Source organism: Schistosoma mansoni (genome assembly GCF_000237925.1).
Source record: "Schistosoma mansoni, WGS project CABG00000000 data, supercontig 0381, strain Puerto Rico, whole genome shotgun sequence".
NCBI lineage: Eukaryota > Metazoa > Platyhelminthes > Trematoda > Strigeidida > Schistosomatidae > Schistosoma > Schistosoma mansoni.
The window spans coordinates 7,049-31,867 of NW_017386224.1; the positions used below are offsets into that span (position 1 = coordinate 7,049).

General features: G+C 29.6%; 1 protein-coding gene across 1 annotated transcript; it reads left to right on the top strand.

Annotated features, from left to right (window-relative positions):
* Positions 1 to 10,186: 10,186 nt before the first annotated feature.
* Positions 10,187 to 23,151, top strand: Smp_165670 (solute carrier family 12, electroneutral k-cl cotransporter, putative; the record flags this gene model as incomplete). The annotated part of the gene is made up of 2 exons (XM_018792310.1): positions 10,187 to 10,320; positions 23,043 to 23,151. The coding sequence occupies 2 exons, from the start codon at positions 10,187 to 10,189 to the stop codon at positions 23,149 to 23,151; spliced, it is 243 nt and encodes an 80-aa protein (XP_018644316.1).
* Between the last annotated feature and the right edge of the window lie 1,668 nt (positions 23,152 to 24,819).

Sequence of the window (24,819 nt, forward strand, 5' to 3'; positions counted from 1 at the left end):
TCAGTTCATTTGTTAAGTAAACAACAACATTGATAAACACAGTATACGACGACTATATACGAATGAAATGGAATTTTATAATAATGAAAAAAAATTAGAAAGAAAACTAGGATTTTAAAGATGATAAAATCTTGTTGCAATACTAAATAACAAGCAAAATTATCTAAATAGGTCAAAGGATTAATGAATTGAAATTCTAGCTATTAAGCTTTTAGGGATTGATTTACTTTAAAACAGATTTTCATAACCTAATCTTGATTATATGCAATGATAAGTGGTGGCTAGCAGTGGAATCCTAGATGCGCATTTCACCATATTAAAGACTCGTCAGCTGGATGTACCTGGATCATAATTGTATATATGCATGTGAGTATGTATGTTAGTAATATATAATAAATTAGGTTTAGTTAATAGTAAATTAAACGTTTTTTTAAGAGATCATCTGAAGTGAATAGAAAACTGATGAGCAGTACTCAATAAATAAGGTGATTTATGTAAATTGTCTTTTACTAGTAAAAAATTATTTTTTTGGTCACCTAGATAAAATAATCTGGAACGAAATATGTTTGGCAACAATTGCTAATTTTATATGACTGTGCTCTTGTGTTACACTGAAAAGTATTCATCGTAGTAAATAAAATGTACATGAGATTGAAATTCAGATGAGAGACAACCAATTGTTTTAATACAAAATACAGAGTACTTTCATCGAATGTGAAAACCATACGTTCAGTACTTAGTTTAAAATTTTTTTCATCGATTGTCTCAAAATTCATCGTTCCTTCATTGCCATAACAATTACTCTCCGTCTCCGTTCTCTTCGATTCGATCTTCTCAATTTTTCATTACCAGGTTTTCCCCTTCCGATTGGTATTGCATACTATTTATTTCAACAGACATAAGTAGCATACACCACATATATATCTAAATAGTAATCATAATAGAATCGTTAAATAAGATTGACAGTATGAAAAGCGAAGGAGATGTAACACTATCACCATTCACATCACTAGTGATATTTATGGACAAAAAAGTCAATAACATCATGATAATGTTTTTATGGATATATAGATTTTACTAAAGTCATTAAAAATGTTATTTCACGTTTTGTTCGACGTATTTTCAAAAAATCTCACACAGTAAGGTTACCAAGTATTGATTTGATAATTTTGAATAAACTGAGCATTGGGTAGATTGTCATAAATAAGTAATATATTTGTAATATCCCAATGAGTAAAAAAATTAGATTTTCTGACGTTTCGTTACTCAGTGTTACTTCTTCTCTGAAGAAGTGCTGATAAAAACTATTCCATTGGAGTCATTAACAATGGAAAAATGCAAACTTGTACAAATAAAATTTATAAAGGAGTTTTGACAATTCCATATGTTATGTGTTTACCGTAATCATGTAAGTTTTCAGCATATTATTACTAAATGGTTGTATACGTATCATAAAAATAACCTGTCGTTTGAAGCCTCAACTCTAATTTTAAGGTGTGAAGTTGACACGTTTACAAGTATCCAAAATAACTTTGCATTCAAGTACCATACACCTTTTCCAAAACAATCATCAAGTGTAATTGATTTTCTACTGATTCATTATCATCAATGATATTTAATTTTCTAAAACTGAAGGGCACAGTGAGTAAATTATTATTCGAGCATGTATAGTGTATTACATTATCGGTGGTTCTTGCCATGATATTTATTAGTAATCAACGAATATATATATATCAATGAAATAGTCTTTTGTAGATTTGAATTTCCTGTAATAAGTTTGTTGAAATTACATAAACGGTCATATACAGCTCATAATGTCATAACACAATTTTATTAAAATAGTGACAAGTTATTAAATATACCTTTGCTTTTAAATTCATTAGCCGAATTTTTTTAGTTTAATGTTATAAAAACGCTTTATTTGGAATGTCCATTAAAATTAAATATAAAGACTTTTTATCTGGTACAACAGAATTGGGGAACATAAACTCTGATAAAAATGCTTGATTGTGCAATTCATTGTACTTTGGACTCGTCAACTTTGTTTACGTGCATCCTAGAATGGATATTCACATCAAGGTTCGAACCCACTAATTTTCGCTGTAAGTGTAATCGCGTTATTCACTAAGATACTGAGTCGGGATAGCCACCGGCTTGTGTAATGTTATGAACTTTTATTCATTTTTGTATCAATTGTTTGAATTTTCACTCTTGTTCTTAGGACTATAACTGTCTCATATGTGAATCAGTTAACATTCAACATTCATATCATTGAATGCTGGCTTCGTGGTCTTAAGGTTCATTCGCAAGACAAAAGCCCATGCTTTTCATTCCTCGTGGTTGATTCGTGGACGCGCACTTCTGAAAAGTTCTGTCCCTAGGATGTAATGGTCATTCAGAGCTTTGTTGCTTCCAGTGATGGTCTAGCTTAGAACTTTTTGTTATTTAAACTATGAACGTATTAGTACACTTTGAATCTGGATATCATGCTTAGTGTGTAATGTTTGGATAGTTGGAAAAGTGAAAGACTAATAATTGTTATATCTGAAAGTTTTTAAAGACATACAAACTACTTTTTATATTTATCTTTTCGTTAGTGTGCGCATTATCTGTTGCTACTATTGATAACTTAATTTTGATCAGTCTTTGTTAACATACATACTCCTTAAAGTGGATAACTCAATTAAGTCTTCTTGTTACAAGTTTTATTTTCGACTGATTTATTGTAATAAGAACTGATCAGTATTAGTGGCCTAATATCAACAACGAAGAAGTTCAAACCTTTACAAACTAACATCATAATAGTTTAACACGTAAGTGGCTATATAGTTTTAGTAACTTACTTTATAACCTAGTCAGATTGGTCGTAATAGTCACTAAATCCGGGTCATAATGTGTATATTTACATTAGAATGAATATATATCAAGCTAACGACTCATAAAAGGGATGAAACTTTCATCTTGGATTCCACTACTAGTCACTGTCAAAATATACTAATGCTAATGTCATAGTGTGTTGAAGAAATTGATATGACGACTTTCCTCAGAAGAATTACCTGTTGAATTGTTTTCAGCGCCTTATCCCATACCAAAATAGGGAAATCACTGTTTTTGTTTACATTTTGTTTTATAACCGGTTTTTCAATAAATTTAATTTGTTTTATGTTTTATTCATATTTTATGGAACTTTACATTATTTCTGATAGAGTCTACTTGAAATTAACAAGATAACTGTTATATTTAGTCTAAAATCAAACGTAGATAATCTTTAAAATTCAAGTGAAGTATATTTCAAAATTGTTCTAATCAAATCTAGATTAACTCGTTATCGACAAATTATAATACAATAAACAACTGTCATAATCCTGTTTATAGTATATAATTCTTATAATTTTTTTTCAACTAACAGTTGTGTACATATTGATAAGCAAAAAGAAATTTACAATTTCCTCTTTCACAACATCCAAACTACAGTGTATTTGTTAGTTTAACTTTTTCACTTTCTACAAATTAATTAATTTGCAAGTGTTGAGAATTGTAGCTTTCATAAATAATAATAACAATAATAATAATAAAGTTGTACTGCGTAAGAAATTAAGGAACCAAAGGGCAGCTTTCAGAAAAAAAGAACTTCCTGCATATTGTTATAACTAGGAATTTTTTTATTTTAACTGTTCAACTATGTTTGGCTTCTAACACATGGTAATGATTTCCTGGTATAAATTGATTGCATTATTTGTGTGAAAAAAATATATATAGGCTTTAACCTATTTTTGTGGGTATAGGATATAAATAACAGTAATTAGTTTGAAATTAGTTATTTTTACGCCCTTTTTTCCATTCTAATTTAATTCATTTCATTCAGCATGTTTGCGTTTCGGTTTTGAAAAACTGCAAATTAGTTTCACTGTTTTACTACATATATATGCACTTCTAAGTTCAGAAATGATTGAATTTCAGATTGCTGATAAGTAATACCAGGTATTAACTAACTCATTGGTTATTCTTTTGAGTTTATGGGCTACTACTGTATTGCTTTGTTCTATTTATTTGGTGACTGATTACAATTTCCATTTTTTTTTTCTCCTGGATACCGTAATCATTTCTTTGTCACCTGATACAATCACACGTTTCACTGAAAAGGCTTTTGATGTACATCTATCTGATAATAGTGTGATAATCCCAACCTTCTTCTGTCAAAATAATCCTATAACCTAATTTTTTTTTAAAACTAGCTCTTCTGTTAACAAATAGATTTCGACAACTGGTTTGAACTTATAAGTTCTTATACACTTACGAATTAAACAGTGTCTTTACATAGTTTATATTGAATCCCAATACATGGAAACTTCATGTATGGTTAATTGAATTAATTTTAAACAGTCACACTGTAGTTATAACCGTCTGACATATCTTTTTTTAATGAGTTCATATTGCGGTATCATTTTATTGATGAACAGATCAACGTGTTCCATCGACTTCAAAGATTCGTCCTAAACATATATGTATATAAATACCCTATACTTCCATAAATCAGGTTTTATGAGAACGCTTTTGTGTATACACTGATGTTTATTGTCGTACTCATTGAATAACAGTGTCAAACAAGAAAGTAAAAGTATTCTTGAATAATTATTCTGCCAATGGAGATGCCTTTGGTTTACTATTTCTTTTTTGAATATGATACATTTTGATACGCTATGTTCAATATGAAATTTATAGAATTGTAACTAAAACAATTTTTCATATTGAATATAATTTAAACAATAAACACTTTTTTTTAATCACACTCTTTTATTTAAATAACAAGATTTTTGAACATTCAGTTCAGTCAACTATTAAACCATTGAAAATCAAGAACGAATAGATCAATATTTTATTGTCAATTTGCACTGTGCAATAAGTACACTCGCATGGCTTTACCTTTCTTCTGACTCATCAAGTGGAAAGTTATCTTCCATACGTTTGGTTTTGTTCTGTTATTTTTATTAAGATTTTCATCACTATTCAACCCTTTGACGTATGTAATTTTGAAATATTTTTTCTGTTGAATTACTATTCTTATCATTTAATTAAGCCTCTTAAATATATAGAAATGTCTGTTTTTTATCTACCTATGCTTCGTGTTAAGATATCTTTTTAAAAAGTGTTGGTACAGAATAATATACAATTTTATTGATATAATCAGATATAGTTCCAGTCGAAATGGCACAATGAAATATCAAATTACAGATTGTCGGTATAACTTTGATGTATACATTTGATCGTCTAGCGAGCTGATTTAGCATCAGTGAATTCAGGAAATCTGTATCACATGTATTGGTCTTATTACTTAAGCATTTCATGTAATATAAATCTGTGTAGGAAGCTAAATAAACGATCACATTTCTAAGTGGATGATATTAACTTTGTGCTTATATATGATTTATTTCTGTTCCCTGTAGAATACAGCGTAAACACTCGGCTAAGTAATTTGATACTCAACATTAATGTGAATTTAACTTTCAGTATCGATAACTGTATAGAATTGTTCCCATAACATTTTTTAGATATTAGTTTACTAATGAAACAGTAGTTAAAAAGCGGTTTTTAATTTCCTTTTCTACATATTATTATTGTTTGTTACATCCATTCAAACATGAATTTTGTGTAGGCATAAATTATTTTCATGACTTAAAAACCTTTGTGACTTAGACTCCAAATTAGAATTATTATGTATTCACTTTCATTGCGGAATCTGTAATCAAATACATTAAGCATTATAAAAATTATTTTAAATAACTAAAACTATTTATTCTTTTAAAGCTTTAGTAAATGTAATTTTTTTTAAATTAGTTATGATTGTGTTGTGATATTTCCTTTAATCATTGTTTTTGTATTATTTTAATGTTTATTTAGTTTTCTCTCTATTTTATCTTTAATTATTTCTTGTTTAAAGTCGTTTTTATTTAGTAAACTTAATTTACATTTCTCATTACACTTGGATTTCAACTAATCCAGAGTCTTTTGTTTTTTTTTATAGTAAAGATTAACAATCTTCCAAAGTGTGTTTCTCAGTCTTTCTTTCCTTCTCTCCTTCTTTCTTTTTTATTTTCTTACACTTAAAAATCATAGAAACTATACTTCATTTTATTTAGTTGATTTTCTCTTTAGTTATTTGTAAATTCCGTATTTCGTAAATTCTATCTTTTCCATTGTATTTTTCTCAATTTTACAATGGTTAAGTTGTTTGTATGTTGACGTCTAAGTTTATCAGAAGCAGGTTGAATGTTAAACAATTTTTAATATTTTTTTAATGGATATGCGTATATCTGTTGGCAATAAACAATGTGATGTTTTTTTAAATTTCTTTTCATGTTGCTTGATTACTAAAGATGAATACGCTTTATTAAATAAATGTTCATGTGATGAGCTAGTGTTTTTTTATATGATCGCCATCAGAAAATGAAGTTTAAGCCAGTATTAACCATACTGTATGTTTTCAAAATGGTAGACAATTCGATTTTAACTCTATCGTCCATTGCATATCATAAAAATTATCGGGGATACATCTAATTTCGATTTCATGCTAAATTTCCTGCATATATTGCTATTAAGTTACAAAGTAGAATAAAACTTTTGTCAATCGTTACTTGGTTTGTAAACTTTTTCCTTACTGATTCCAATGTTTAATTCAGACGAAGTTGAGAATTATTCAATCTCTACATGCTTTCATTCAAAAATATTTTTTTATATTATGAAACACCAGCTAGGTTAAGATGCTCGAATACCTGAAGATTCATTTGGGAATAAGAAACGTGGAATGGTATAACCAGTCTTCGAATAATGTAAGATTGATTACTTGATATTCATCAATGATAGTTAGAGTTTATGTTTAATTATAAAAGTTAGAATGAATCCAAAGTCAACACCATGGATGAGTGATATGTTTCAGTGTTTTGAAAATAGTAAATTATTACTGTTCAGGTTCATTCTGTCAAGCATACTCAAATATATAACTCACATTTGGTATGCGTTACAAATGTTAATTTTTTACCTTATGTCTAATAAAGTAATAATGAATTATTTAGCTGAAATAAATTCAGTGAGTAGTTTACAATATTGTTTGAACTTTACATAATAATACGATATGGTTTTGGCTTACGTCCACTAAGTGTTCAAGATTAATTGTGATTATATTAGACACAACTTATCACTTGCAAACATATCTTTGTAAACATGCAAATTGACAATTTTTAATTTATTAAAGAAAAAAGATGATGTACTGTTTGTTTTTGGGTCCTAACAATTAAAGGTCTGTGACAAAACTTCAAATTGATAAAATAGATGTTTTTAAGACCATAATACAAGATACTGAATCAAGAAATTTAAAAGCCTATAGTCAACTAACACGCTTATTAGAAATAGAAATAATAATACTGTGTTAATGGTAACAAACAATCGGTAATGGGTTTCAGTAACTATATAGTAGTTTTTGAAGCAAAAACTGAAATGTATTGTCATATATTTTATTTTGTATCCGATCATCTCTCCGCAGCGGCTTTGACATAGGATGATAAAAAGCCTACGTAATGATCATGAACAATGGTTAAAAGCAAATGCAGAAAAAATGAAAAGAGTAGCTGCGATAGGTAACAATAAACAACTGTTTAGACTTTTCGAGGAAACGGATATCAAATATTCAAGTGTTAGTGAATTCATCTATGAAAAATACAGGACTATTATTCACTCTCAAACCAGGATATTAAACCGATGGTCAGAAAATTTCAGGGAACAACACAACTGACCTTCAGCTACACTTTAGTTACCCACTATCTCCAAGCAACCCAAATGGAAAAATTAATGTAAGTTCTCCAACTCTTTGTGACATCAAAAAGGCCATAAGCAATCTAAAGCGAGGAAGGACAGCAGAACTTGATGACCTTACTCCTAAGGTTTTCAAGAATATTGGTCAAGTTTTAGCTGTTGGATTAACTGAAATCCTAGCTAAAATCTGGGAACTGGACGTCAGCCCATCCGACTGGTCTCGATCTTTGATCGTTCCAGTTAATAAAAAATGACAAAAATCCTCTTGTAACAGTCAAAGAAGAACTAGTTTAACTTTTATAATTTCTTAAATATTAGCCTTAATAATTCTTCGACGTCTAACTAGAGATTGTGAAGAGCAAAATAGAGTAAATCGGGCTGGTTTCAAACTTGGACTTGGATGTATAGACCAAATGTATACCCCTCAGGAGATTCTGGAACATGAACATACTTTTTATGCCATACTATTGTTGTACTCCTTGACCTTAATGCACCGTTCGAATTTGTTAATTGTGAGTTTCTATGGCGGTATTTGTCATTGAAAGGCGTACCAAAGAAATAGATTAACCTTGTACAGGCTCTCTTCTCGAACACTTCTGGTCAAGTCTAAGCTTGTGGCGATCTGTCATCGGAACTGAAATATATATAGAACTGAAAAAAAAAATATCTGCTCCCTTGATTTTCACTTTCTTTTCCATTTTCTGGCTAAACGTCCTCATCAACAAGGTCCATTTACATAAATAAGTAATATTCTGTAATAGAAAAATATATTGTTACGAAAGACTATTAAATTTAGCATTCGTATTAGCATATTATGTAAACCTATTTCTGTGCTATCATTTCGTGTCTATTCTTATTGAAATTGATTTTCGTTTCAGTCTCTTATCATTTTTATATGTATATATCACTATACTAAAATTTCCATCAGTTAATTATTTGAGAGTAGGAAATATACTTCGACAAATACTACTGATTAAGCTTTTTCACTTAACCTATGTATTTTTATGTAAAATACATCGATTATTATTCTGAGAAATATATATTACATCGGAATACTATAGTTGTTCGTTCAAAATTTTATTAAACTCATACTTATTACCATCAGAAATTTCCATTAATCCATTTACTTGTACATGATATTACTCTCTATACACATTTCTTTTTCTTTTTTTTAAAAAAATTTTCCGCTCCAATTTCACTTTTTTTTTCTAATTCGTGACTAAATCCGTTGAATTTTTTCATCCTCTAAATATTGAATAGTTCATTTCCTTTGAATAGTGAATTATTTTGATTGTATTATTATTATTATTATTATCCGTATTATCATACACATATAATCCATATAAAATTTAATGTCATTGAACCGTTTAAAATTCATTATTGTTATTAATTACTTTCATTCATTAAAAATAAAATGTTTATATAAAACAAATGAGTTTTACATGAACTAATAAAAAGGAATAATCTCATTTTATTAGTAATATATATAATTAGTATGTTGAATTCTTTCTTTCATTGTTGAACAAAGTACAATTCTTATTTAAGTAATTTGTTTTGTACAAGAACTTTACATATATTTAATTGGTAGTTAATTTTTTTCTACATACAGAAGGAAAGTAGATCGCATATTTAACGTTTCTTTCCCAGTGAAATTATGCAATCCTATATTTGTTGGTCATATCTAATGTAAAAGATATTAGATTAATTGATTCTTTTACAATGTTCTTATTTTCTAGTAGTTCGTATTTAATTAATATTTACAGTGGAATTAAACGATGAAAGAAAATGGTTATTCATTGTGTAACGTATGAGAGTAAGAAAAAAAAGTTGGATAAAGAGAGCAATATAGAATACGCCACATTTTAACAGTAATTAATGTAATAACTAATATGTCGGTTACACAAACACCATTGGAAGAATGGTCTGTTAGTCTCTATTAAAAGTATACTAAAGAAATGAGTTTATCAGACAATGAATTTACTTTCTGCAGAAAAAAAGCTTGCAATAATTTTTTTTGGTTTGTAAATTTTGTCACCCGTTGTATTCAATGATTTCGTAATATATGACTAATCTGCTCTAACTGTAAACGATATTGTATGAAAATATATCAAATTTGACACAATTGGTTAATATCACTTAATCCAACATATGCATGGTTGTTAATCAATTTCCTACAAAACGTTCAATGTTATCCAATTCGTCGTTCCGATAATTAGCTTAATTATTTGGTTAATTTTTTCCTAAAACTTTTTATTTAATTGTTTACAGAAGATTCTAGCATTGGGTAAAACGGAATAATATTTCATTTTATATATGCTTTTCTTAAACACTTCGTCTAGGAGCACCAAGACTTCTACAGGCCATTGCCCAAGACAATGTTATGCCATTCTTGGATGTTTTCAAAGTGATTACAAAACGTGGTGAACCATTACGTGCACAACTATTATGTTATGGAATTGCACAACTGGGTATACTAATCGCTTCAATAGATTATCTAACTCCTCTGATAACCATGTATGTTTTATTGTGTTCTTTGTTCATAACTTATCTTTGGTTTGTATGTATTCGGTATTTTTGATCGTTGTTACAAAGAAAAGAGCATAATAATATGTAATTTATTTACAAAATAGAGAGACTGAATAGTTTGAAAATTAACATACGGCCCATAATAAAAATAGAAGAAGCAAAAGCTTGATTGATATTCAGACACACATAAATGCAGTAGTTGATTTTCGGCCATATTCAAGGCGCAAGAGAAATTATATCAAATTGCAGAAACCCAGCTTTACGACATATGTTAGTTCTATCGCAGGATACGCCTAAAATCAGTAGGATTTTATTGATCAGCTCGAAGATCTAGACAAAATATGACATTAAATTCACTTAGTATTGTTTGTTTGAATCTTCTCATTGATATTTAGGACTGCGATTGATCAGTCTCTTATTGGCATATGTGCATACTGTGCGTATTGCCTCTATATAGCCTTAATTCACAAACATTATAAGCAAAGATGGATAGTGAGAAGATTCAAACAAACAAAACTAAGTGAATTCAAACTTCACCACATTGCACAAGCAAGTGGCTATCATGACTCAGTAGCTGAGTGGATAACGCGATAGCGTTTGAAGCGAAGGGTCCTGGGTTCGAGTCCTAAAGTGAACATCAACTCTGAGATGCCGGTACATCCAGCTGAGGAGTCCCAAATAGGACGAAACGCACGTCCTGGATTCCACTACCAGCCACTATCCATCTTAGCCTAAAATATGACATTAGTTTACCTACCAATTGTCGGTACTTGAAAATATTTAAATCCTCAAGAATGTCAGTTAATGTCGTAAAAGGGCAACAATAACATCTCAAAGTGTAAAAGTAGATGACACGGATTATCGGTTGCCTGATGGCTATAAATAAGCCTCACTGGCGAGTAATAACTAGCACAGCATCTTGATACTCTCTACTTCCAACCACCTAACATCAAATACTAGATTGTCCTCGTCAGCTGAAATTTTTAGTATTAATAGGCTGAAATATTCATAAGGCGTTTGATTTATTTTCTCGTGAATCAATCTCTTCTATTAATCGTAGTCTAAAAGTTATTGCCTGTTCAAATGAGTCAATACATTGAACAGTAACACATTGGTCACTGATTATAAGTAAAAAATACGTTACACAGTAAACATGACGTTTAATTCGGTTTTTGTCTTTGTAGTTTCTGCCTAATAAATCCGTTTTATTTGTCTTATTACAAAGTTAAATTAACTATAAACAATCAGAAATGGATTTACACAACAAGTTATTTGCGATTTTTGTATAAACCTGTAATTAGTTTTAATTATTGTGGTCGTTATATCCAATAATTATATGTAACTAATCACATAGTTGTTCTACAATGTATTTGGAATTTTTCTAGGGTTTTCCAATGCAACCTATTATGTTTTGCTTGTACATAACAATACAGTTTATATATGCATGGTTAGAAGTCTCTGTGAATCAGTTAATAAAACCTTTAACTGACTACGTATAAATAATTATAGTAACGAATTAACAAAAAACTATTATAATTTAGACTTGATTCTATCTATTTGAAATGTCCAACACATACTGTAATTTTTCTGTTTGTAATAAAATATCCTAATGTAAAGTTGATGTTGATGACATTACACGTAGAACTCTTTATCAAACTTTGAGTTATCCGTGAAAGAATAGTATTCCCTAACTAATAATCTATACAATCATCACACTACAACTGATCAGAGTTGTTATTAAATACAGCAAGAGAAAATACAGTTATATTTTTTTCCGCGAATGCTTCATTTTGTCTGTTTCTTTCGTTTTATTTTCATTAAAAACACTTCAAATATTACATTCAATCTTCACATCAGTACTGTTTTAATCTTTTATAGTTTTTACACAAATGTACTATGAGTGTCATTAACCAACGATGACTAAGTATGTATTTTTAAAAAAACCCTATATATCGAACTGCCCATTAACAAATGACTTCAAATGTTACCAGTCACAAACATTTTAAAATGGTTTCACTTTAAACATCCATATGTATAACTACTTATCTTCTCAATAGTTTGCTTTACAAAGAATCAATAGGTCTTTTATATTTATTTATGCTACATACTACATATGCTACATACAATATGATTTATTTCTGAAGTTTATATAAATCATTTCATGATGCTTCCTTTTTATTAGAAGTAAGATCCAGACACCAAGTTATATAAATGTATGTACATGACAAGAAAATACCATGGTAAAACCTAGGCCAACATAATTTCTGTGTATATTATTTTTGTAGAAAAAAATTATGCCAAATATTTTAAGCAGAAATCATTAGACCATGCATTCTGCATTTAGATTTTTTAAATCATTAAATATTAAACTAGTTACATATTCCATATTTACTAGAAATTAAATAACTTGTAAAGAGTGTAAAGAAATCGAGAAGTTAACCAATGACATAGTAACATTACGTTTATCATTCTAATTAATGTAATAGAAAAATGCAATAAGCGTTGTTAGTAAAAAAGCCGTGACCAGCGAAGTTCAGCCTTGTCGAGCGTGAAACAAATATTATGAATGGTGATAGATGATGGGTGCACAATACCTTCAACTTAATAATGTTAAACGTGTAGTCCTTTGGATCTCACCTCTTGGACTCAAGATTTATATGCTCGCCGAGATACTTGTATTTCGTGAGTTCGATCGCTTATATGGTCATGGGATTGTCCTGCTAAAAAACCATATAATGGAACGAAACAATTGACTAATGCTTCCTGATTTTCATTGCCTTTTTAACGAACGCTATTTAGTGATGAAAACAGTGATATTACAGAGAGGTTAAAATTGATAGTTATTCATTGCGCACATTTCATTTTTGGCGCCCTTGATTTCCAAAGATTATTGATAATAAATAATCAGTTTCAGATCTTAGCGAACACAATAAATACTTATAATTCTAACACACAACAAAATTATTATCAAATACTGAATCAAGAATAAGATCGTACAAATGGCTAGTTCCATGAATTTAATATTTAACTAACAATGTATTGAGGAAGTGTTTACAGATATATAAATGACTATAATAAGTTCGTAGGATGCCTAACTGACTAATATCTAACAATCTATATGGATGACTGAATAAAATCAGGGTTTTCTAGGTTTTATGTTTAGATCTTTGTGAGCCTCTTCAGTTTAAGAGGCAGTATTCCGTGTGTTTGTCGTATTTCCAAATACCATTCATCCTATGGAAACAGCTGGTTTAAAATTCCTCAAAATTAACTACAACCACATAGTTCTATTCTTGTGCATAATTCGCAAACTTCACTTAAATCTACAACTTCTAACCAGAAGATCAGCATGAAATGATTACTTGTAGAATTATGTAAAATTTGAGTTACTTTTGTTACTACACACTCAAAGTAAAAGGTAACCTTGTGTCATATTCCCAATAATCCTAAATTAATAATCTTTTGATGGATCACTGATAACCATTTCATCTCCTTTTTGTTTAAAACTTCGTGATTCGTGTATAACTAATAATAGCTCCGATTTTTTTATATTATTGTACATACTTTCATAGATTTTTAAAAAAATTACGTGAGAACAATATTAGTTTATTTTCATAGTTACCATCGTTACCTGATACATAGTTAAGAATTAATTACTGCCTAATTATTTATTTAGAACTTTCTCATATATGCTACACTGCATTTGACAGATGGGTAGTTCTGTGTATCCATAATTCATGCTAATAGTTACGTCATAAAAAGTGCTTTAAGTCCCAAATTATTGTTACATCATACTGTTGCCTTAACAATATATTCGCTTATTGCCTTCGTATACTGTAATATCACGAGGAATACCAATTCAAAACTCATTTCTCTTACTGATTTATATCACTGTTGATAGCCTATATGTAGGATTCATTTCTATTTGACTAAGAATTTATGTTTACTATTCACTGTTACAAAAATGTACTTGCTGTTTTAAAAGTTCAACGGTATGACTATAAAAAAACATACAGTTTATGTTTCTAATTAGGTGTGTTCTATCTTTCATTGGAATCAATAATCTTAGCAGAACACATTTCAAATAATTTGTAATAATAGTTTTAATTCAATAAAAAGTGTCATATTCCTTTTCAGATTTCATTTTCTTGTTTTTGTGTAGTTTAACTGATATCAAAACCTTTTTCTATCGCTTGTCATTTGTTCACCGGCTAAAAACAAATATACATCTCTTCCTCTCTCGTATTTATTACAAAGTGGTTATTTATCAAATAATCTAGTTGATTTTCCCATCACGTATACAAAATAACTTTCCAAAATTGTTTTGTCCATTAATCGAGTTTTCGACAAATTTTATTCTTTTTTTTCACTAAACGCCTGAGTGAGAAAATGAACAATATCTTAGATGTGTTTGTAAATAATGGACTGCAACAATATTTTGTTTTCTACTTCAAATTTCATCATTTTTTTAAATAGTTATCATGTTGTTTGTTTATTTATGGAAGAATAAATTATTATTATTATTATTTAGTGGTAAACAGAAATTCAATGGTGATAATAATAATCCTAATATTAAACTGTTTATTGAGAAAATGGATTTTACACCATTTTACACACTTACTTACTTAGAAAACTTTTTTTACATCGTATTTTTACACCAAGTAATCAATTAGAAATTTTGTTCAGAATGGTATACCTAAGAATAATTACACGTAGTGAGAAATCCCCCCTGATTTACATATGATACTTTCAATTCAGTGCTACACTTAATTTGTATGTCATCTATACTGGCGCTTGTCATTTTTCATTGATTTTACTACAATAAATAGTTCGGAAGGGGATTTGTGGAGATTTCAGTGTTTTTCAAAGTTAAAATCATGATGCCGGCTCAGTAGTCTATCGGTTAAGGGCTCTGCCTCGAGACTGGCAGGTCCTGGGTTCGAATCTCGCGGGTGCGGGACCATGGATGCGCACTGCTGAGGAGTCCCGTAATAGGACGAAACGGCCGTCCAGTGTTTCCAGGTTTTCCATGGTGGTCTAGCTTCAATTGACTCATGATTTCAATTTTGAATAAATAGTTCCTTATTCCATCATTTCATTTTATTAGTACTTTCATGCGTAATTAATTTGTTTGTTTTTCATAGAAAAGATATTGTTTTCTGTCATCACTAGTATCTTCTCTAGTTTAAATTGAAAATGAATAGTAGTCAAAGTTTTTTTATTTACAGGGCTGTTTGAAATAACATTATTTTAAAAATAATTGTAATCACTGACTAGTACTATTATTTGGTGATCACTTTCATAACTTTAAACAAGTCTTAAAAGGGAAGAATGTAATTGTAAAATCTCAGAGAACTAATTAGAAGTAAATCCAACGTTTCGCCTGGCAATGTGGTCCAAGCTTTTACAACGAAATATAATCAAACATCAAAATTATCGTATATAAATAAGTACATGGTTCTCTGGTTAACTGTACACTAAACAGGACATCCAATCACGTTAACAATGTTTAAAATAGGTATACGCTTTAGTGCTTATGAGACATGTGGTGTGAAACGTTGGATTTACCTCAAATTCATTCTCTGAGATTTTACGAAAATATTCTTTCTCCTTATTGTCTCACATCAACTCGAGACTCAAATATTGCGAAACTATTAGATCAAATTTGGACGGAAGTTCTTATATACAAACAAGTCTGTTAAAAAAAACAGCTACAAATTTATCATCTTTTGATAACGATACATTTTGTTGTCAATATTTTGAATAATATATCTGATAAATATCTAATTGTTGCTTCGTGTATATCAAAGTAGATAATATAAGCAGGATAAATAATGTTGTGAATACGAATTGTTTGTCAGTCACATACACGAATTATTGTAAAATACCGTAGAATACGTATCATTCCAACAATTACTTTTCTTTACAAACAAGTGAATACAGAACTCATGATTGCATAGTACTATTTGTACACTAAAGGATTGTTACATGGAGTAATCAGTTGTGTTAGCCCTTTTACGCAGATTATTTCTTTAGAGAGGTTTATAGGATTTAGTAAATTTCAAAATACCTTTATTGGAGACTATGCTTATCTGTGAACTTAACAAGCACTAGGCCACCTCTTCAATGATGAATGACGATTTAAAATCTAGTAGCAGAACTAGCGGTATCGTAAGCTAAAATTCAGTAATCAACATTACTTTTACGTTAAACAATTCCATTAATAATGGATTGACTTGGTAAAAATTAGTTGAGTATGATTTTATTCTAACTGTTCATCTCTTCTACTAAGTTACTGATATGATGGATTGGACATATGAACATCTTATTCTTTACTATTCTTGTGCATTACAATAATTTTGTAACATTCTATTGAATGTTGATCTATACGTTTATTTCCTACTTTACCATTTATTATAAACATAAATGTATTTATAGCTACATGATGCACTTTCAATGTACTTTAGGTTATATTATTCTATTACTTAATCTATCTAATGGCTCATCAATAATTATATGATTTACGTGTTCGTTGTAACAGATTCATTTATTTCCACTACCGTTCGAAAGTACTTTGCTTTTTTAAATAAAAACACTATTGATCCTATTAGATTCCATGAGATATAATAAAGTATCATTAGTGTGCACTACCATAAATCTTATACCTAATTCGTTTTCAGTATAGGATTATAGAGCTTATTGGGTTGTAAATGAGACCATGAACCAATCAACGTTAGAGAACCATTGAAAAATTAGAAGCACTGGACGGCCGTTTTGCCACAGCATGGGACTCCTCAGCAGTACTCACCCACGATCCCTTATGAGGAACTCTAACCCAGTACCTATGGTCTCGCGCATGAACGCTAAACCCCTAAGCCACTGAGCCGGCATCCAACGATGTTATTTTTTAACTTCAACCAATCCACGATCATCAACCATGTCGAGTGTGAGACAGTTACTCACCAAAGCCAATGGAAGATGGTCGCGCAATATCATGGATTGGTTAGACAATAACACGGTTGGATGTCGGCTCAGTGGTCTAGACGTCAAGTCGTTTTGCAGATTTTATGAATTTGACATGACTTTCATGATCTTCTTTTGTATTAAAAAAGTTTGCATACATTTTCGTTTCTATAAAGGCCCATTTTTGAATAGCTTTTCGGGAAAACATTTTAGTTCTACATAATATATATATCACTTGTTTTGTGACAGAAGTTTATTCATTCTCTACATAATTTTCTTGGGCTCTTGTTTATTGACAAAAATGATGAAATAGATAAACTGAATTTGAGGTGAGCCCAACTACATATATCATCACTTATTTCATTAACTTTATTGGAAACATGATCTGTAGTTGACTAAACACTATATCCTAATTTACCATCTGTAAGTTTTACAGTAAAATCAGTAGAAGTAACTAGTTAAGTCTTGAAGCTATAAGTAATCACGATAAACAACTATTGCAATCTTTAAATATTTTCAAGGTTTGAATCTCTGGACTTATAAATGTCTCTTTGTAATAAGAGCTGTATCTCTTCTCAACAAGCATGTAGCTTGATCACTTCCTCATTCGATTTTTCATTCACTCCAATATAAATTTTCATGACGTTTCAGTAAGCGTAATAAAACTCTATAATGTATACAGAAAAAACCTATTTTGAGTTTTTATTTCAAGTAAAGATTACCTACAAATAACTACTGTAATTAATGTTCGTTAGTATTATTAATTATAGTTTAGTAAATTTTCTAGCTTCTCGGTCATTGAACGGAAAATAAAGTCATTTTATCTGGTTTTATCGATCAGGCTATGGGAACACGGTCATTTATTCAACATGTTCATCGTTAAATAGTTTGAAAACGTTAGCAAGGGGCCGTGATTACATTTTTGGTAATAAGTTATATATAACATCTTTAAGAAACTGATTATGCTAATTCTATGTAAAGTCAAGCATGTCCTTCTTAACTTATTTATGACTGTAGAATCGGAACTGCATGCCTCGAGTATCAATCTTAGTGGAAGTAGCTGTTTATTAAAGATCGTTGACATCACGCTAATGGATGATAAACAGAACAAAATTTATATCGAATAGCCCTATTTATCTAACATGCTAGACTAAAAACAAGTTACTTGCTTGGATGATATATATGCTGTTTTCTTTTATTATAAGCTACAGAGACAGAGTTTCATAGTGCCGACGTTATTATATGTTCTTAATTTATGTGTTTGCTAAATCCAGATATGGAATTAAACTAAAATGTAACGATAATAAAAACAAGACATATAGTTCCTAGTGCACCGCCTCGATACGGCTTAGAGTAGGTTCTTACATACGATCCGGGTCATGATATAAATCAACATTTATTTTCGAATATATATATATATATATATATATATATATACCCGGTTTATAATCCCATGGTGTCAGACAAATATTAATTCTAAACTGCATCACTTTTAAAATGAGAAAAATAATGTTCTAGCTATCGATTATTCAACTAAATTTCCTACCATTGAGAAACAGTAGTGAAACTTATTGACACATATTGTCTGTAAATTGTCAACCACAAAAATACAAAATTCTATGGTTAAATCCATATTTGCCTACTTTCAGGAACAAATTTAATTTGTAAGTTAAACTACTACGAATATGCTTTACATTAAAATAAACTAGATTTAAGGCATAATTCAGTTTAAAAATCCATTTAAAATTACAAAACAAGTAAAATACTTTACTGCGTAAATATCTTTGATAGTATTCAGCTGTTTTTTACTGTTGCATACTCATCGCTTACGTAGATTTAAATAACTTTGACTAAATGTTTCACAAATCATGATCAGGTTCTGAAGGTTCAATGTTGTCTAATCTTCATGTAGTAACAACCGAATATTTGAGAAATACTGGATTTCGCTTATTTCAAATACGACCTTACCACTTGATTAGTATCGATTTTGTTATTATTTTTGATCACATAACAAATTCCTGTGACGAAAAACATGTTGCTCTATTTTGATCATATTTTCCTATTTGTCTAAATGAGAAACTCTGAAATTCGAATTATTTACATCATACATGTATATAAATAAACAAAATCAACAAAAAGAAGATGAAACATTCAGGCAGATAGATAGAAGACTCACTAGACAATAACAGATAAGCTTATTTGCATATAGATACCGAAAAAAAACTAAACCGTTGAATTAATTAGCCCAATTTGTTGTTTAAAGCTTTTAAATAATACAGTTTCTGATAAACAATTCATACTATGTAATTATAACAATTTTTTCTGAAAATTACATGTTAACCGATCTGATGAACAATTTATAGGCTCTAGTCATAACTATATTTTCCAGAAAATTGCATGTCGATCGATTACAAAAACCACCAGTTATTTATGTCACTGAATAGTTTACGATTATTATATGACTATTCATTTGCAAACACTTTTTGTTGATAAACTGATTGATACTGAAATGTCAGTCTATAAATCTAAAGTTTCATAGCCATTCGTTTGATTTGAAGAGAGATGACCATGTAACAAAATCCTTAACCCATTTTTTTTGATTTTTTTCGTAATACTAAATTTACTTTCATGTGGTTCCCACTTCATGAAATAAGATATTACTTAAAACTAGTTATTCAGTCCCAAAGAAAAGCCTTTATATAAGTCTGGAATTTAAAGGTGATAGAACATCAGACATAATTAAAAATCGTTTAACAACAACGATTGAAAGGACATTTAACGCTGCTAAACTACGAATAACCTTCACTAGTAAGAACTTATTTTCTGTATCCATAAAAGATAAGCTTCCGCGTCTGGTCGCCTCTATGTGCATCTACCAGTTCACCTGCTCTTGTGGAGCAAGGTACATCGGCCGTAGCCAGCGCTCGCTTTCAACTCGGATACGAGAACATATACCAGTTTGGTTCTACAGTGGTGAAAGGAAAGCAGTTAGAAGTTCTATACTTGAACACTTAATCGACTGTAATCATTCGACGAATCCACAGTCTGATTTTAAGGTTGTTTATATGATTCGTTCAAATCTACCAAGATTTCTTCGTATCAAACTCCTAAAAGTAGCCGAAGCTCTTACCATCCACGAGCTCAAACCAGAACTATACGTACAAAAGAAGTACGTTTTATCATTATCGTTACCATGGCCTTAATATTATTATTATTATCATTCAATTATTATTATTATTATTACTCTATTTCCCCTTACTTATTCTCATTATTTTATTCATGAATACTCATCATATCATCTTATTTCTTTTACACCTCTATGACCTTTAATTATTGTAATCAAAACATTTTATTCATCTTATTCATCTTATTATATTCACTCAATCTATTGTTATTATTCGTATTACATAGTCCAGTATTATAATCTTGATTATTAGTGTTCACATTTCCTCACGGAATTAGTACTTTAACAAAACATTTTCATATATATATATACGATTGTACAGCTTGATAATAAATTCGTTGAAAAGAGATCCCTTCACTGAACTTCGTGTCTTTTAATTTTAATGTTTAAATGGGAATTATATGCCAATTATAGAGGGATGCCTTGATTCACCCTTACGTTGACAATTTCACGGTATAATCGACTGTGGTTCCTGTAAACCAGTTTAAATATTGCTGAAGCTTTTACTTCTCTCACTTCTTTTTTCAAGTCGGAGTTGTGCGTTCCAAAAAATTTCCGACTTAGAATGAAATAATCGTCCATTCGCATTTGATTTTCAATATTTCCCTAGCGTACATTCGTTCCAAATTAAACATATCTTCAAAGAGTAGCTTCAGTTATTAAGTAAGATTAGTTTCCTTGCATGTTTCATTGATTTTGCAGTTTTCTAATTCTTGGTTGTATTCATGTTATATTTAATGACACTGGTGATGAACAAAGCCCATACCTCCAATTACGTCTGTTGTGTCCCAGTGTAATTTTTGTACATCACTCTCAACCCTTTTTCATTGACATTATTAAGTTTTAAACGTGTCTCATCTTTACCAGTCTCGTAGTATTACCACCGTCAGGCATTATTACATTACATATGTTATCTATTCATTTACCTTAAATATGAACGTACTTTGAAGTTAGATGTCAAAGGTTAACTTTTATACTGAATGATTCAATACGATACCATGTATAAGTTATTTTCATGCTCCAGAGACCTGTGATAAGCTACAAATAATTCTGTACCTTTTATCCTCATAAAAAGATAAACCAATTTTCAGTGAATAACGTTTCATTTATACTTAATTAATAATTCCTTTAGTAATTCGAATAACGGTTTGCTAGAACATTCAACCGTTTTAGTTTTAATTAACATAATCACTTGTGGAGTAAACCTTATTTTTGACTTAATCCTCAATTTTTATTTGTTATATTTAGCCTCACAATTTATTGTATCTTTTTGTTGGATACTCAAAAGGTCTATAGGACACTATCCAATAGCATTTCCAAGATTTATCTGTATAAAAAACATGTTACCATTGTTTCTGTACAAGTAAATAATTATGGAAGGTAAACTTTGAATCGAACAGACGTTTCCTAGAAGCCGTACATTTTGTACTTTCATCTCTATAAACACGCAGACCACGGTTATGTAGAGTTTAAAACTGTATTCATAAAAAGTGTACTCTACGTGTTATGGTTACAATTTTCGGTTTTTCGAATGCCTGTTTTCACTCTGTTTACTTCCAACTTCAAACTAATGCAGATAAATGCAACCAGAATTCGAAAGTTTTCAAGACCGTGTTATATATCGGTTTAATAAGTTTCAAACAACCTAACCACCCTTCTACTTGTCATGACAGTCAATTATGAAAAATTAATGTCAATGTAGACAAATTGGAATATAAGAAAAGTAATGATAATAGTCAACAAACAATAAGAATTGTATCACTCTGAACAACAAATCAATACTATTAAAGTAGGTTTACTGTAAGTACAAATTGTTTTTGACGACACAGACGGAGTGCAAGAATGTGAACTTCACAAAATTAACCCTAAATTAGCCTTTATAGCTTTCCTCACAATACTTTGGTTTGTTGAAGCCATAAGCAAACGAAAGTTGAAATCCTCCTCCATTCTACACAAAAGCAATTTGTATTTACTCTAAATCCATCCAGGCAATATCAATTTAACATCTAGGGTTGTACTGATCTTTTCTTCCTTACATCCACTATTTTTATCCTCGAATTTGTCTAAATAACCTTTATCATTATATATATATATATATATATATATATATATATATATATATATATATATAAATCCTGTTGTAATTAAATCTGTGATCTAATTGTTCAAAGTGTAATATATCACATAGTTCTGATAAACTTCGTCCTTTCATTTGATTGTCTAAATTTATCAAAGTGACTGTTTCGAACAAATTTACGATTCATTTATTTCTCTCCCACGTAATATACCTTATTTCGTTTATCATATATACATATAACTGCTTTTTGTTATCCAATATTCAATAATTTATTTCAGCACAAACAAATAGTTAACGATCATTCAATATTGTAAATAAATTCGAACGAACATTGTTCAAATTTCTAAGTCAATAAATGGTATTTGTCTATTTGGATCTGCTTTTTGTTTCTATGTTTTTGTGAATAATTTAATGGTCAACGGAAATAATTATTGTTTTAATCTTGACAATCTGCTGTTTTACGTCTACTTTTCTTTTCTTCTTCAGGTTCTTCTTGATGTGTTATGGTTTTGTAAATTTGGCTACAATGTTGAATGGATTCTTGAAAGAGCCCAGTTGGCGTCCACGATTTCGATTCTACCACTGGTATGTATAAATGAGTTTTTTTCTTTCATAGTATTAACCTCTCCACTTTACTATTACCACTATATCCCTTTATAATACTATATATGAGCCGTACAAATGTCAGTGTAATAAATAACCCTTATATGTTATTAGTTATTTAGTTTATAGTTTATATTATGAGATTCGATGTTTCTATTCTAGTAACAATTTTAAGGTTTTGTTGCTTGAAGCAATTTAGAAACCGTTTGTTTTGTAATAAATTGCTTATTAAGCCATTTAAACAGGTGAATACTAATCGTAGTTACATAACAATTAAATTTTGATTAAGAAAAGACTTTTGTGCGAATTCATCATGGGAACAGGTTGTATAAATACGCAGAAAATTCATGTTTGCAAGATAGATAAATTACAAATCACACTAGCCTTTTAGATAAAATGTTAAACGGAGGGTTGAGTTACATCAGTAGCGAAGAAAATGGAAACACTGAATGAAAATATTCAATAAGATAGATTTATATGATGTCCTTTGTATGCGATAGACGTATATGTAAATCACCGTACAATAAATCCCTTTGTACGCTTTATTTGGGCAAAGTCAATCTCAATTGTTTATTCTAGACTCCTTCATTATCCTTTCATTTTACCCACCCAGCTATACAGGATGGTGCCCAAAACTTTTTCACCCATTTTAACCAGATTTACATAAGTTTTTGAACTAGTGGTCATACATATCGCTTGTCTGTCTTCACCTCTATCGGGTAGAATTTGATAATTATAAGATTAAGTGTACAATTCAGTTCCGTTAAGTATTCTTTACTGGACTCTTCACGGGCATTGTCATATCTCACTTCTGTTCACATTTCTGGGTCTACATCTTTAGAAAATTAGTTTTTCTGAAATTGTTTCCATTCAAATTCTTGTCTTTGCTTCGTCCATATACTTCTCATTTCTATCATATACGTTACTGATATTCATCAGAGGATTATTTTTCAGAATAAATCGGTTAAACTCTTCACTAAAAATCACTTACGATTTAAAAACAAAGAAATGCAGATGAACTAAAGGGTTTTTATTAGGATATCCTACTTGTTAGCAATCATTACTGATAAGTTATATATATATATCAAATCCTTGAGAAGAAATTTGTATAAATTAGTGTCCTAATCTGATTGGCAAGTTTGAGATATCTGGAAAACATCTTATTCTTAGTAAATTAAGATTGAGTTCACAAATCAATGATTTAAGTCAATGAAATTTTCCCAATCTATTTATAAAACCTGTCCAATATCCTATTTTTCTTGATTTACAAAAATAAGGAACATATACAACCATACAATGTGTGACTTTAAAACAAAAGAATATATATATAATGAAATTCTGTATGGTTAATTTGTTTTCTTATTTACTGATATACTTACTATATGTCAACTATAATTAAATCTTTGCATTCACTCATACTAATTTTAAATAATTTTTATTAAAAGTGATAGTTTAAAAGCAAACTTATTCTTGTAGGAAAAGATTTAAGTTTCTTTATTTTCTTGATGGAAAATTCTAAAAACAAATTGAATAACCATCTAAGAAAAATGAAAGTAATTAGAACAACAAAAAGATGAATAAAAGCAAATAAATACTCAATGTTAATTAGTTTTTGGATATCTCAATAAACTATTATCAATCCTTTTAATGCATTATTGTG